This window comes from Tribolium castaneum, chromosome 4 (assembly GCF_031307605.1).
Source record: "Tribolium castaneum strain GA2 chromosome 4, icTriCast1.1, whole genome shotgun sequence".
Lineage (NCBI taxonomy): Eukaryota > Metazoa > Arthropoda > Insecta > Coleoptera > Tenebrionidae > Tribolium > Tribolium castaneum.
Window position 1 is genome coordinate 501489 of NC_087397.1, and position 15232 is coordinate 516720.

At 35.9% G+C, this 15232-nt stretch overlaps 4 protein-coding genes across 10 annotated transcripts in view; 2 read left to right on the top strand and 2 right to left on the bottom strand.

Annotated features, from left to right (window-relative positions):
- The window catches only part of LOC662433 (uncharacterized protein), a 45373-nt gene extending 38535 nt beyond the window's left edge, over positions 1-6838 (top strand). For 3 of the 6 annotated variants that reach the window (XM_008192265.3, XM_015977406.2, XM_015977405.2), the window contains one exon: positions 1849-6838. In XM_008192265.3, coding sequence (XP_008190487.1) covers positions 1849-2081 — 233 coding nt within the window. In that variant the 3' untranslated portion in view covers positions 2082-6838. Of the gene's footprint in view, positions 1-1584; positions 1718-1848 lie in introns of all 6 variants that reach the window. The other 3 variants (XM_015977407.2, XM_015977408.2, XM_064356028.1) reach the window with 3 other exon arrangements.
- Positions 6839-7697: 859 nt separating this feature from the next.
- On the bottom strand, positions 7698-9399 carry LOC662397 (uncharacterized protein). The gene is made up of 6 exons (XM_968495.5): positions 9256-9399; positions 8749-8872; positions 8463-8696; positions 8272-8410; positions 8067-8224; positions 7698-8017 (listed from the first exon to the last, which is right to left on the bottom strand). Exons 2-6 carry the CDS (start codon positions 8863-8865, stop codon positions 7784-7786), a joined length of 882 nt encoding a protein of 293 aa, XP_973588.2. The 5' UTR covers positions 8866-8872; positions 9256-9399; the 3' UTR covers positions 7698-7783.
- A 632-nt stretch (positions 9400-10031) lies between these two features.
- Positions 10032-11115, bottom strand: LOC100187600 (uncharacterized). Of its 2 annotated transcripts, XM_015977398.2 has the most exons (2): positions 10961-11115; positions 10146-10914 (listed from the first exon to the last, which is right to left on the bottom strand). In XM_015977398.2, exon 2 carries the CDS (start codon positions 10857-10859, stop codon positions 10614-10616), a length of 246 nt encoding a protein of 81 aa, XP_015832884.1. In that variant the 5' UTR covers positions 10860-10914; positions 10961-11115; the 3' UTR covers positions 10146-10613.
- An 11-nt stretch (positions 11116-11126) lies between these two features.
- On the top strand, positions 11127-15223 carry Hsc70-2 (Heat shock protein 70 cognate 2). The gene is made up of 4 exons (XM_968428.5): positions 11127-11373; positions 13353-14504; positions 14546-14875; positions 14923-15223. The coding sequence occupies exons 1-4, from the start codon at positions 11200-11202 to the stop codon at positions 15160-15162; spliced, it is 1896 nt and encodes a 631-aa protein (XP_973521.2). The 5' UTR covers positions 11127-11199; the 3' UTR covers positions 15163-15223.
- The last annotated feature ends 9 nt before the right edge of the window (positions 15224-15232 follow it).

Below are 15232 nucleotides of genomic sequence, written 5' to 3' on the forward strand. Positions count from 1 at the left end.
ATAAAATGGTGTTATTTCTGCTTTCTTTGACCGCTTAAGTGAGGTTTTTGGGAAAACAGAACAAAACTTGAGCTGAAAAATCAATATATTTTTTCTCTTTCAACCGTTCTTTAACCATGAATGCGATTATTTTGAAGAATTTCTCAAAATAAGTTGAGAATCAATAGCAATTTGTGCAACAAAATCGGGATAATGCATTTTTTCTAAGCAAAACCGAGATAAAAAACACTTTGTGCACAAGATTTTGCAAATTTCGGTGAGAAATTGCAAGTTTTGAGTGTGGAAAAGTGCAAATGTTAGTCAAAAAATGTTTTGCTATCTCAAGCGTTTTACCTCGTTTTTCGGAAACGCAATTATTTCGCAAAATTCCAAAAAATCAGCAAAAATTATTGATTTTTTTGGATATTTTAGTCTATTTTCATTGGGAAACACAGTTCTTTTGTAAAATTTCACAAAAAACTACCCGAAATTTTTTTGAAATATCAAAAAAAGAAGCAGTATTTGCATATTTTAACGTTTATTGAGTTTTAAAATCGCTAAATTTCGCTGACAAGGCTCAAGAAATCAATGAATTGGAACGAAATTATTACAGATATTATTTTTTAATTTTTGAATTATTATATTACAACATTTTTTTTCATGCTTCACGTAATTATTTAGAATTTAGCAAACTTTTAGTCAAAAATTAATCAAAGTGGTGTCATTTTTGCCTTTTCAAGCTTTTTGAAATGCTTAAACACGTTTTTAAGAAAAACTACAACTTTCGGCTTGTATTCTGAAAGTTTTTCATCCAAAAACGCGAAATTATTTTGAAAAATTTCTCAATAATCAGCCAAAAAATCACTAAATTGGATGAAAACATATAAATTTCGGATATTTCAGTCCATTTTCATTTGGAAACACATTGTTTCGAAAAATTTCGCCAAAAAATACACGAAAAATTTTAAGATTATCAAAAAAATGAAGCATTATTTGCACTTTTGACCGTTTATTGAGCTCTAAATTTCGCCGAATGGGTTGAAAAAATCAGTAAATTGGATCGAAAATTATACAACTTTGCAATTTTTTATATTAGCAAATTTTTCGTTCAAAAATGCAATTATTTGGTCTTTGGCAAACTTTCGCCAAAAAATACCCAAAATGGTATTTGAATATATTATTCGAAAAGTTTTGATATAATTATGGTTTCGAGCTACGTGTCACAAAAATTTGAAAAAAAAGTTGATGCAAAAGACGAATGCAGATCAGGGCCAAAGACTATCCTTGTTTATTAGAAAAAAATCATATTTTTTTTAGGACATTTTTTTTCTTTTGTGGGATCTTGTATAGGATTAAGTAAATAAATTAAAACTCATTTATTTAATTCTGTGCAGGAGAGAACTTATACGTAAAACTAAAGGGAGAGTCACAATTTGAAAGAAAGAAAATTATTAGTAGAATAGCTAGCTATATTTTCACAGTATTCAAAATTTGCCAAGTTATTTTTTGTTGAAATTGAAGAAAAGTTGTCAAAGTTCAGCTGAAAGTGTAGAATTTCCGTGCACGTGTCTCTTTATCTGTTGATCTGTGAGCGAGTGGTGGCAGGTCGGTGTTGTTGTGCAGGTGAATCAGGCGGGTCGCGTCCGCAAATCCTCCTGCCACCACTGTTCTTGGCGACGCTGCCGATGCTGTGGCTGGCGTGATGCCCCCCCGAACAGCATGCTACTCTCACGCTCACGTGAGTCTTATTACTCTCTTACTCTACTTACCGCTGGCTCATGTCACCCCATTTCGTGCATGCCTTCGCCCCATCATTGTGCTAGTCCTTAGCTTGGGCAGCGTCCTCAGCCGGTTGCTCGGTGTGCGCAGGCATGGTGGAGGCGCCCCAGGAGGACCACACTCTGGTGTACGTGTGCGCCATCGCCGCCATCCTCTTCGTGCTGGTGACGCTGTGCGTGCTCTGTCACCGGAAGCGGCGGCGGCGTCGACGCGGCGTCCACCGCCCCCTGCAGCTGCCCGTCCCGTCGGCTGCCTCCAGACGGCCCCCGCACCACGTGTGCGAGGAGCTCGGCGAGCGCTACGCCAGCGTGGACAGTGTCTGATGGTGGCTTCAACTCCTCGCACGGTTACTGCCGCCGCCAGCAATACGCTCTCTTTACAGGGTCACTCGGACGCCGAGTTTACGGTTTTTCTAGTTAGCGAACTGAAGTTGTTTGTTACACTCAATTCATGTTGTTCGGACAAGGCCTCGGCGAACTAGGGGTCGCACAATACACACGCTTTTGTATTTGATTAAGGGCTGCCCTGAGACGGGAACATCGTCACACTAAGCTCATGCACTTGGGGCAGTACTGGCATCATTCATTTTCAAATGAACAAGTACATATCCCTCATTAAAACATTGCTATTTTTCACCACTCACACGCTACACGGGGGAACTCTACTTCGACAACAGCCCAAGTCTGTTATACACTATACAGGATGTCTCACCTAAGACGTTCGAGCCTGATATCTCAAATATTTATCAATGGATTTTTATGAAATTTAAAATACAGTTATTTTAGAAGGTGAATTTTAAAATCCAGTTAATGCAACAACGTAATTAATTATATTAAAAAAATTCATCGTCAATAAAAAATGCTGTAAGAAAAAACCTATCCTTGAAAGTTTGTTTTCCATGAAAAAAAATTGTTAAACGTGACTACAGATGCAAAAGCGTAGATTCCTATGAAACAGATGCGCACTACCACTGAATTTTGGTCACCCCTACTGGCCATCTATTTTTCAGGGCTTAATGATCCAGTGGAAATTTGGCATAATTTTAAATAAAAGAAACGTGTTTTAGAATTACATTTATTAATTTGAGGTCAATTTTTGCTCCTAATTGAAAGACCACCTCTTAAAATATATGCATTCTAAATTTCATAACAATCAGTTGACAAATAATTGAGATATTTTACGCGAAAGTCTTAAGTGAGACACGCTGTATTATGACTTCATGACATTATGATAGTGAATCTTACATTTTTTAGTTTGAAATACGAAATAGTTGTGACGTTAAAAACGGAAAAAACACAAAATTCACAATTGGAAAAAAACAAAACTAGAATTAATTTTTTTTTAATAAAAGCATTTGAACCAGAATGAAAAAGTGTTAATGTTAATTGCAGCAAAAAGTAAATATCTGTCTCTTACTCTTATTTGTAGGTAGGGACACGTACGAGTATATGAATAAGAATTCTAAAATAGCTAAAAAAAATAAATCAAAAATAAATCTCGTACTTAGATATCGCTTAAGGCATCTTTAAACAAGGAAAAAACAACTTCAAGTTTTTTTATTAGCATCCAATTCTACACTAAAATGTAGGTACACATCAATAAAATTACATTAAATGCAATAAGGCCTAACTGCAGTTAAGCCTAATTTTTTTATTTTATTATTGATAGCGTAAAATACATCGTAATCTGTTTGTAATATCTTGTTATATGTTTTTTTAAATAGGTTTCATTTTAAAGTAAAAATTATTTGCTAAATACTGTGCGGTAAAAATAATTTTATAATTGGTGTCTTTTCATCTAAACTATGCATAAACAGTGGTTAATTTTTCTAGTTTTACTTCATAAATCTCAATAACCATCTATTTTTTGCTTTTGTCAGTACTGCCTAATTAAATTCGTTTCAGTTATTAAAGTGAATGCAACATATTCCATCCAGCACAATTTTAGACTTAAATTTTAAAGCTGATTTTAGGGTACCAAATTAATATTGTCAATATCAAAAGGTGTTTTTCTTTGTAAACAGCTGTAGATATGTTTATGTCGCTAAAATGTAGCATAATTGCAAAAATAAATAATTCTCATATGTATATCTATAAAATTATTAATATCTAATAAGTATTTATTAAATAAGATAATAAGAAAACGTGGCTGTGAATTTTTTTACTACATAACTTGCATCTGGTTAACTCGTTAACTGGAACGTAACTCTTAACCCGAAGCATCAAAATAGTCTTAATTTGTACGGTACTGTTAATTTTTTCATGACTTTAATTGCCGCAAGTTAATTATTTAAAGCGTTGTTTTCTTAAAAAATGAAACAATAAATTGATATTGTCGATCGATTTAATTCAAAAAAATAAATACAAGAAATTAGTACAGTTTTAAAAAATGGATATTTACAGCTGTTTCAAATGAAAATGTTCGAAATGGTTTAGTCACAAGACAATAACTGAGTTTTTTCTGGTTGTTATTTGGCGATGCCGTCACAGGGCCGGCTTCAGTTGTTGGTTGGACAATCACTAAGCTCAGTATTGCTGACGGCTGGCCGGCAAACCGAACGGCCTCGGCAACCTGTGGAGTCAATAATAAAAAAACAACAGTCACTACACAAACCCACCCCGAAGATATTTTTTAACAATGTCGATAATCCAATATTTAAACAATAATAGCAATTAAAGCAAATCACGTGGTTTAATAAAGTATAAAAAAGTATATAAATGTTAGTGCGATGTATACGCAAGACGTAGTTAAAAAATGAGTTATTGTTCGTGAACTACGTGTTGGTGACGAAGGAATGCATCAGTTTGGACACAAGCTAAACCTAGAGACTTCATTTAATCGAAACAAAACGCAAAATGATCTATTTTGTACGTCGATAGGTTTTACGTTGATCACAAGTTCGATATTTATATAATATACATTTGCAATAATAGATAGTTTTGCACTAATTCGCACAAACAGAGCTATTGAACTATCGACGTTCAAATTGTTATAAACAAGAATATAATGAAAACAGGTGCTCTAGATTTTATTTTTACAACGAATATCCATCTTCCTGGCGCGTAGATCTACAAGATGGCAACGTAGGATTCAGTGCGTGTGACAACTACTGCCGTGTTAGATCATTATTGCTTTACCAGACTCGGGGACTTTCCCGGGCCCATAATTGTTCACATGTTGTTATTTATAATCAGAGACTGACGGTTCGGGTCACTCCGGCCGTGTGCCAGACACTCGTGCAATTAGTTATTATTATAATCTAATACATATTACTGACGAATTGTACGCACTTTATTTCAGATGTCTTTCGGAAACAATACTTTGATGTAGCTATATTGTATTGACATGTATTCAGAATATGCTCAGTTAAATTGGGTCTGACTTGGTTTTCTATTCGATTTAGTACCATCGAACCATCTACACCTACCGGTACCAAAGTGTGACGTTTGGAGGCGGTAGATGGCGCGTTCGTTTTGTAAAGTATGTAATTCTATTGGCGTTATTTGTAAGTTATTTCTTATTATTGGGCTTCCTACAGACTTGTTCAAGTCTCGTTCGTATCCAGTCTACCATTAGTGCAAGCTGCTGCACATAGACCGTCATCTATAAGACACTACAACGATTGGAAGTCATTGGTGATTTAACTGAGTATACACTACTTGAGAAACATTTTGGTGTACCCTCGTGTCCGTGATTCGTTCAAATAACTGTATAATCACACCACACACCAATCATAGCTTGTAAGGTCTCAAAGAAGTCGAACTATTTTTTTAGGTGCCAAAATGTTTCTAGCCATTGAGTGTAAAGTATAACATTTCCATTGTGTTTGATTGGCATTGCAGAAAACGTTGTACTAAAAACTAGTTAAATATAGTCGTCTGGGCTGACGTAAAACATGATTGTAAAAAATATATGTAAAATAAATAAAATCGCCGGAAATAACACAGTGATTGTTAATCTATATACTGCTGTTGTGTTTACGTTTCTCTAATAAACACTTGTTTGTCCACTTCAGGTTTTTAATTTCGTTGGCGACTTGTCAAGTCAAAGCAGAACACCAAGTACACGTACTGATGATTTGCTCCAAACATTGTAATTGTCTTCCCAAACGGTCATTGTGTTTTTTCGCAAATAAATAATCTGTACTTTAGGATAGCTTAACGAATTATCCTAATACTGCAACGTTGTCCGTTTGCCTTATTTTTTTTCAAACGTCATCCTGGTGAGCTGTGTCCCAAAATGGCGCTCATTGTCAGTCAGGTCACAGCTAACCGGGACCGTCCTTCTGTAAAGAAAGTAGTGGGTTTGGTTGGTTGCAGTAGCGTATGCACTCAGTCTAAGTAGGCCTCGGCCAACACATTGTTACTTAGGATAAAACATTATTTTTAAATATTATCCACTCGCGATAGATATTAAATATTGTATGTATGTATTCATACATATGCAGTTGCCAAGTGACGGTGTTAGGTAATTTAGTCACTGTCATTCACATATAATCACTCACATCAGCCAACTGTCAAACAATTTGCCTTAAACGTGACGTGGGGAGGGGGAAAATGCCACTCTCCCTACTTTTGACATTAAAGCAGCTATTTTTTGGCAGTTGAGCCAACTGAGCACTGCGCGGCTTCCATACTACCCACACCTGCAACTGCGTACGCGCACTTTGTTATACAGAGTTGTAGAGACTCTAAAACAACCGCCAAAGACACGAAACGGCTTCAATCAGTTGAAACGTTCCGAAATTTCTCATGCAACATCCAAACCGAAGCCGAATCGGTTCTTTGGTGGACAACAAACACTGCTTAACTAATAGTTTTCGGATCGGGAGAGTGATTGTTGCTTTTTGTTTCTTTTTGGAAAACCTCCAATCCGAAAATTGTTGCTTATTCAGGAACGACAAATACACAGTGATTGTATTTCGAATTCTCATCTCCATCAATATGTTATTTGTTAAATTAAAAAAGCTGTTAAGTACTGTTAAGTATAAGGATAAGAGGAGGTCGCATTTTCTGTAACATAATGTATCAAAATGCTCACAGCGACTAGGCTCGACTAAATAAAGAGTATTCCACTGTAACCTACTCCTTTTTTCACACAGGGCATTTAGACTTTAGTTCAGACTACGGACACCTAAAAGTTAGGATGCGAAACAACGTACAAATAAAACGTCCCCGCTTTCGATAGTTGCGTTAATGTCGCCAGAGGCGCTATTATTTCATTACCGAGCAATGAGTTTATAACGTTAGCACAAGGCGGATAAAAGCATTAAATTCTCAATAGTGGGAGATAAAAATTATATCTTAAACTATATTTAAAAAAAAACTTTTACCAATTTGCACTGTCCCACATTTTCCAAAATGCTGCTAATACGGTTACAGATACAATAAAAATGTTAGGAAGAAAGTTGTAGAGAATTAAATTTCCTACAAAAAAGTCAAATTTAATTCTCTACAACTTTCGTCTGAACTTTTTTTGGATCTTTAACCGTATTTGCTGCGTTTTGAAAAATACGGGACGTAGCGCAAATCTTTCAATTTTAAATAATCATGTTTGTCATGAAAATTTTAGTCGTCAGTGTTTCTGAGTCTGTTGCTCAACATTTCTACATTTTTCCCAAGTAATTAGTTGAATTTAAATTAATTTAAAACGCTTTAGTACCGAGTCGGTATAACGCTCGAAGCGCTCTCGTATTTACTCTGCCGTACTATTTTTTTTTTTGGTGCAATTTTGTATCTCGTTTCGTCTCCTAAGTTATAGTCTTTCGTAGTTTCGACAGCCTCTTGCTCGAAATGGAGCAGTTTCAAGCAAGGGACTCAACACTTGTTTTATAAGGGAATGAGTTTTACGCAATATCTCGTTGATCTAATTAAAAACAGAAAATGTTACTAGTGTTTCATCTACCTAACACAAACGTTACACTCCTTACGAAAACACAGTTGAAATTGAGTAAATTTTATTCGTTAAAATTACAAAAACACTTATAAAATACTCAGAACATCAAGATTAATAAATACAACAAAATCTAAAGATCGAGACGAGCAACATGGCCGTCACCTCCAGCCACATACACTTGGCCTTTATCACCATAAACCATGGTGTTGACGATGAAATCAATAGTGCAGGAGCCGTCAAGTTTGAGAGAATCATTGGCGACTTTCCACTGCTTGATTAGTTTGTCCCACCCTGCTGTAAATAACAATGCATTACCATCCCAGTTTACTGCAGTTGCCCCGTTAATAATCATATCGTGGGCTCCCTGTAAACACACTTGTAAGCTTTGGCAGTTATTTGGACCATAAACTAACAGCAACTCTTGCAATTTCTTTAAAGTGTTGTTGCTCCATAATCTGATTCACGATAATATCTTTCCCCTCCCGAGACATAAAAATGGCTTTGTCGTCAACCAGTGCCAAGGGACCTCTCCCCATGATTGTGGCCTTTATTCCGAATTGTGGTTTTTCCCCTAAAATTACGTTTCAACAATTAAATAAAAATTTAAAGTGAGAGAACCTTGCAAATGCAGATCGGTGACAATCACATCGTTGTCCTTGGCCGCAAAAATGAGATTATCTTTAATGGCCAGGTCTTTAACCGGAATCGCAACATTGATCGATCCGTAAAACGTCTCACAGTTCTTGTAAATTCTCAGCTAAAAATACCACACTTAGCTACTTGAAGCCAATTACCACGTCCAGTAATACATTGCCTTGGTCGTCCCCAATGTACAAGACACCCTTATCGTGTTTAACTCTCCAGAATTCGACTTCTTTGTCTTCCAGGAACAATTTTTTTTCTTTGAGAGTTTCAAGTTCCCAGCCTTTTACCGTACCATCATTTGAACAAGAATAGATGGTGTTATCGTTCGCTGTGATTGAGAAAATCGAGCATGGATGAGCTTGAACTTCTTTGAGGAACTTCAAGTCAGGAGCCCACATCTAAAATATGTGGTTCAGTTTTGAGGAATTATTTTTAATGTTTTTTTTTTACTTTGATTTTGCCATCGTCAGCACCAGAGTAGACTTTTCCCTTGTGGTAGATCAATTGGTTGACGTCGAATTCGTGTTTGTCGGCGTCGTCGGCTCGAGTGGCAACGTGTAAAGGCATTTTTTGACTGTTTTGAGAAAAAAATTGTTATTTTTAGGTGTTTATTTGCCACCAAAAATAAAGTAGTAAAAGAAATCTGGAAGTGATTTTGGGGAAATAAAATTGTTTTGCTGGGACTCAGTGATGGAGTTATTTCATAAACAATTTACAAAAAACATTCACACAAATGTAAAAATAGAAATCTTCAAGTAAATAACATGAAAACGGTCGTTGATTTTTTATAACAATAGACCAGTTAGGTACAGAATTTTACAATAAAAACACTAATTTTGAAACTATAATACAGTATCTAGAAATTTCTACGATGTTTTCTATCTCCCAACTAAATATTTCCAAATTTCTTATTTCTATAAATTAGGCAAAAATCAGTAAGTATGTGAATAAACTTACATTATTGTTCAGTGACCACACACACACTGTCGGTACTTGAGGTCTTGTTGACTTCACTTCAAACTCTACCTTAGTTTTATACCCCATCCAAGATTAATATAGACTGCGTTTTTCTATTTTTAAACCATTTAAAACCAGTGCTGCGAAGACTAAGTCTGAATGTACTAACTAACTGAGATTCCATTTGTTTAGGGGCAATAACATTTATTATAACTTTTATTGCATCTCAGAAACTATAAGGAATAGTTGCTTAAGTTATTTTTGTCAAAACATTGGAGTTACCAGAGGCGGATTTAGATTAATTTTGGGGGAAAGGCTTCCGAAATTTTTTTACTGTCAGTGTGTTAAAATATTTCAATAAATTTGCACAAAAACACTTATGTTTGAACATACAGAGTGTGTTCATACTGTCGTTAATGTAATTTTTCAAAATAAGCAAAAAATAATCGCAAAAACAAAAATATAAAACCTTTTATGTTTAATTATCAATACATTTTTTGTCTTTTTTGCTTTGTTTTTTTTTTAAGAAGTTTTTAAATCTACTATTAAAAACAGCAACCAAAAATATCGGTTGCCATTTCCAAAAAAAAAAAAAAAGAAAAATGGCGACAGAGTTAGAAGACAGTGACGTTATAAATTTTATCGTCCTGTTCGAAGATTTTTTTGAAAAATATGTATTTTATGAGTTTTAAACTCACCCTGTACATAATGATTTTTACTAGTAGATTTTGTTAAGTTTTTGAAGGAAGTGGATCACAAAAACAACACTTTTTTTTAATAAAAAGTACAACTTTTATTAGTTTTTCAAAATGTTGCTACAATATTTTTATAAATAAATGTGCATTAAAAAAATTTGTAGTAATCTGAGAATAGTATTTTGAAACGCTATTAAAATAAGCAACTATTTAGTTAAGCAGAGTGTATTAATTAACTGTAGTTACATTTATATTAATGTTACACATAAATAAATAAGTTACTCTACTGTTTTGTTCCCAGTTTTTACAAAAAAAATAAAAATAAATTGAGACTGGTTATTGGTACTTTATTTTTTAAAATCACTCCAAATTAATAGAAAATTACATTACAAGTACATAATTAAGTAAAAATTCTAGAATCGTGTTTACAGATACCCTGAAAAAAAACATACGTCCATAAAAATAGCAACTTGTATTGGCAGCTTATGCTAAATTTACATTAGTGGAGCCAATCCTATTCTCACCTATGTAACCAAACATACACCAATAAACAAACCTTGTGTACTTGAACTTTAAAAAATTCGAGACGCTTTATTTAGCTACTTTGAGCGCAAATTGTGAAAAAAATAACACATCACGATGAAAAAAATTACATCCAAGAAATTATTTCTTGCCTTTCTTCTTCTTTTTCTGGGCATCAGGCCAAGGAAATCCTCTTGATTTTAATAAATCTTGAACATTGTGACAGACTGTGTATGCATTTTCCATGGCGGCTTCTGTAAAAATATCCACTGTACACCTTGAACTCTTCGATCTTCCACCTTTCCGGCCCCCTTTTTTCGCCTTGGGGGCTTTCTTCTTTTCGCCATTCTTCGCTTTACCCTTCTTCTTTTTGCCCTTACCGCCCATAACGCACTAATAATTTTCTATCGAACAAACGTTGCCATAGCGCTCCTTATCCCTTCTGAAAGGGCGTGAAGAGTAAAATAAACCGCGACTGTTTGCCTTACGTCAGCTAAACAAACTTAATTTAGGATCGTTTTATGGCCCCAATCATTCAATCAAGATTTAATTTTCTCAAATTGCGTTAAATATGCTCATCATAAATTTCCACGGAAAATAAATTTCGTGCCAAAGCTGCAACAAGCGCCCTACTTTCGGCTTGGAATACACATTTAGAGTATTGGCGCTTCGGTGGGAGCGACAGTCAAGCATCAGTTGTAGTTTTACGAACTGCTCCAGCATCACCATGGGCAAAGTACCAGGAATTGGCATCGATTTGGGCACCACGTATTCGTGTGTGGGGGTGTGGCAGCATGGCAAAGTGGAGATCATCGCCAACGACCAAGGCAACAGAACCACCCCCAGCTATGTGGCCTTCACCGACACCGAGCGGCTCATCGGAGACGCCGCCAAAAGTCAGGTAATTTTCCCCAATTCATGAATCAGGCGATATTTTTGGCCAGAAATTGTTTGATTGTAATTTGAGAAGAATTGGTCGAGTGTGCGTAAGTTTAGGTATTGGGAAAGGTCGGGGACCATATTTGGTTGCGCTCGCTAATATGACAAATATTTTTACCAAATATGAGGATGGTGAAGGTTTTATCCATTCGGGACGTGTTAACGACTCGACTTAGCAGAGTTGCGTTATAGATGCCTTAAAAGAAGAAATTGAAACAGTTTTAAAAAGAACGCAATGCCAAATTATGCTTTTCTAAAAAAATTGGGTCGTTTTAATAGCAAAAGTGCGGTCTCAGTTTTCTTAAGTAGATGTTAACAAGTTGGAAAAACTGATTTTAAAATGCTCGTGTTAATAATAAAAATTAAAGTAATTAAATATTATTTTGCGCTATTAGAATACTTAACGTTTTATATTCCATGACTTTCAAACGTTTTCTTACATCATACATAGCTACATCTGTTAAAATAATGTTGTTTCACATTTATTTTTAATACCTGAAAAAAAATCACCTATGTATGTTCTTTTAACCATTTCCAGAAAATTTGTAAATATATTTTCAGTAATTTTATTCTATAACATTAAAAGTGTTTTTTACAACTGTCATATGTTTATAAGACGTTACACATTGTTTGCAATAAAATCTCTAAAATTATTTGTTCTACTTTTCCATCTAAATATATTTTTTATTGATAAAAATTCCGATGAAAAAATGCTTGTGTGCCAAGTCTCATGTCAATTTTTTACGTAGAAGGCAGCTCTAAGTTGAATGAAATTTATTAATAATTTTTAGAAAGTATCAAAAAAGTTTTGATAGCTTTGTTGGTTTGTCTATTTATTCAATAAAGAGTTTACTGTCTTTTTTAATAATTTTTACTCTTAAAATATAGAAAACACTATAAACCACACCCAAAATTTTGTACACCAGATTTCCTCAAGATTTCCATTGAATTAATAATGATTTCTTCCGGTTTCTCAAAATTTTCCCTAATTTTAAAAAATTATTTTCTATGATTTCCTGTAGATTTTCTCCGATTTCTTGAATTTTTAGACCGATTTCCTCTGTGATTTAAAGTCACACTTGCAATCCAAAATTATAATGTGAATTTGAAAAAATCGTAACCAAAAATATAACTGAAAAAAGGTTTGTGAAATTCTAAATCTCTTAAACCAAACAAATCCAAAAAACGATATAAAAAAATAATAAAATATATCAGCCTGTTAGGAAATGATTTAGCAAAAATTTGAAGGTAAGTAGAGAATGGCAAAACGAATCAATTAAGTAAAGTTTTTCTCAATTAAAAATGTATAGTTTTCCAAAAAAATCGTTCTAAACTTAAGGTCCCAAATTTTGAGAACCTCTGAACTAGAATGATAAATAATTAGCGTGTTTTTAAAATTATTGACAAAACGGTAGAGGTAAATTAGCTTCTTAGTCCACTCCGTAATTTTTGTTATTAAATGTTGCAAAAAAACAAAAAAAAATATGCCCACAACTGGGGTTCGAACCTCCCACACAAATGAGCATGCTAGCCAAAATTTTGAAAAATTTCCAAAATGACTATGCGCCACGATGACCATTATGCTTAATGAAAAAATTAACTGCTAATAAACTACTACGAACCACACAGTAGCTCTCAACAGGTTGATTAATATTTTTTTTGAAGAAAATATGCAGTTTTTGGAAAAATGGTACAAGGGTTTTTAACTCGTCTGGTCATGACAAATTCACACACAAAATATTGCTAACCCACGGCCAGCCGTTAATTGACGGGCAATATTTTTCAATTAATTAAACCTTTCTCGAAAATAGAATGAAATTTATTTTTATGACGGCTCATTCTAGAAGTTCTCAATTTCGAGCTTATTTAAAACTCGTGCCTAAATATAAATCCACCCACTCATATCTTGGCCCGTCATCAAAGTAATAATCATAATCCTAGGTTGCGATGAACCCCAAAAACACCGTCTTCGACGCCAAACGCCTAATCGGCCGCAAATTCGACGACACCAAAATCCAAGAAGACATGAAACACTGGCCATTCACCGTAATCAACGACGGTGGCAAACCAAAAATCCAAGTCGAGTACAAGGGCGAAATAAAAAAGTTTGCACCGGAAGAAATCAGTTCGATGGTTTTGACCAAAATGAAGGAAATTGCGGACACGTATTTAGGCGCAAAAGTCAACGAAGCTGTTATCACAGTTCCTGCCTACTTCAACGACTCGCAAAGACAGGCCACTAAGGACGCTGGGGCCATAGCTGGGCTGAACGTCCTGCGGATTATTAACGAACCGACGGCTGCGGCCCTCGCCTACGGGCTGGATAAAAACTTGAAAGGGGAAAAAAACGTTCTGATTTTTGATCTCGGGGGTGGAACGTTCGACGTGTCTATTCTTTCAATAGACGAAGGGTCGCTGTTTGAAGTTAAATCAACGGCCGGCGACACGCATTTAGGCGGCGAAGATTTCGATAATCGCCTAGTCAACCATTTCATCCAAGAATTCAAACGCAAACACCACAAGGACTTGAGCAGCAACACCAGAGCGGTCCGCCGGCTGCGAACTGCGTGCGAAAGAGCCAAAAGGACACTGTCTTCAAGTGCCGAAGCCAGTATTGAAATCGACGCCCTGCATGAAGGCATCGATTTCTACTCCAAAGTCAGCAGAGCCCGCTTTGAAGAAATGTGCATGGATTATTTCAGATCGACACTTCAGCCGGTTGAAAGAGCCTTGGCTGACGCCAAGCTGGACAAGGGCGCAATTCACGACATTGTCCTAGTCGGGGGTTCCACCCGTATCCCGAAAATCCAGAAAATGTTGCAGGATTTTTTCTGCGGGAAACCGCTCAACCTTTCAATCAACCCGGACGAGGCCGTAGCCTATGGAGCGGCCGTCCAAGCTGCGATCTTAACCGGAGACACCAGCTCGCAAATTCAGGACGTCTTGTTAGTCGATGTTGCCCCACTGTCTCTAGGGATTGAAACAGCGGGCGGTGTCATGACCAAAATTGTTGAACGAAATTCACGAATTCCGTGCAAACAACAGCAAACTTTCACCACGTATTCTGATAATCAGAACGCTGTCACTATCCAGGTATTTGTGTTTTTTGCCCAATTTTTTAATATTTCTGGTAGGTGTTTGAAGGAGAACGGGCTATGACTAAGGACAATAATCTCCTGGGCACTTTCAACCTGACTGGGATCCCCCCAGCACCTCGTGGTGTCCCAAAAATCGAAGTAACGTTCGATTTGGATGCCAATGGCATTCTGAACGTTTCAGCAAAGGACACAAGCACCGGGAAGTCCGAACGAATCACAATTACGAACGACAAAGGCCGTTTGTCTAAGGCTGACATTGACAAAATGCTGGCAGAGGCGGAGAAATACAAAGCTGAGGATGATAAACAGAAGGAACGAATTGCTGCGCGAAACCAACTGGAGGGTTACATTTTTAGTGTCAAACAGGTGAGTTGTGTGATTTTTAATTGTGTTTTTAATTTCGTATTGTTAAGGCCGGTGAGGACGCCCCAGCTGATAAACTGACAGAAGATGATAAGAAAATTATCAGAGAGAAGTGCTCCGCTGCCTTGAGTTGGTTGGACTCGAACCAATTGGCCGAGAAGGAAGAATTTGAGGATAAGTTGAAAGAGTTGCAAAAGGATTGCTCCCCGATTATGATGAAACTGCACCAAGGAGCGCAAGGAGGTGCAGCTCCCGGTGCCAAAGGCCCCACGGTTGAAGAAGTAGACTAATTGCTCGTTTGCATTTATGGCTTGTTTAATTAAAATTTTAATAAACGAACTTTGCAATTTTTTTATCGCG

Coding starts and splice junctions, on each gene's coding strand:
- LOC662397 (XM_968495.5), bottom strand. CDS start 8,865: ATGCCTTTACACGTTGCCACTCGAGCCGACGACGCCGACAAACACGAA. Junction 8,697..8,748: donor CTGACGATGGCAAAATCAAA/GTAAAAAAAAAA, acceptor CACATATTTTAG/ATGTGGGCTCCTGACTTGAA. Junction 8,411..8,462: donor TTGGGGACGACCAAGGCAAT/GTATTACTGGAC, acceptor TGGTATTTTTAG/CTGAGAATTTACAAGAACTG.
- LOC100187600 (XM_015977398.2), bottom strand. CDS start 10,859: ATGGGCGGTAAGGGCAAAAAGAAGAAGGGTAAAGCGAAGAATGGCGAA.
- Hsc70-2 (XM_968428.5), top strand. CDS start 11,200: ATGGGCAAAGTACCAGGAATTGGCATCGATTTGGGCACCACGTATTCG. Junction 11,374..13,352: donor GAGACGCCGCCAAAAGTCAG/GTAATTTTCCCC, acceptor TCATAATCCTAG/GTTGCGATGAACCCCAAAAA. Junction 14,876..14,922: donor ACATTTTTAGTGTCAAACAG/GTGAGTTGTGTG, acceptor CGTATTGTTAAG/GCCGGTGAGGACGCCCCAGC.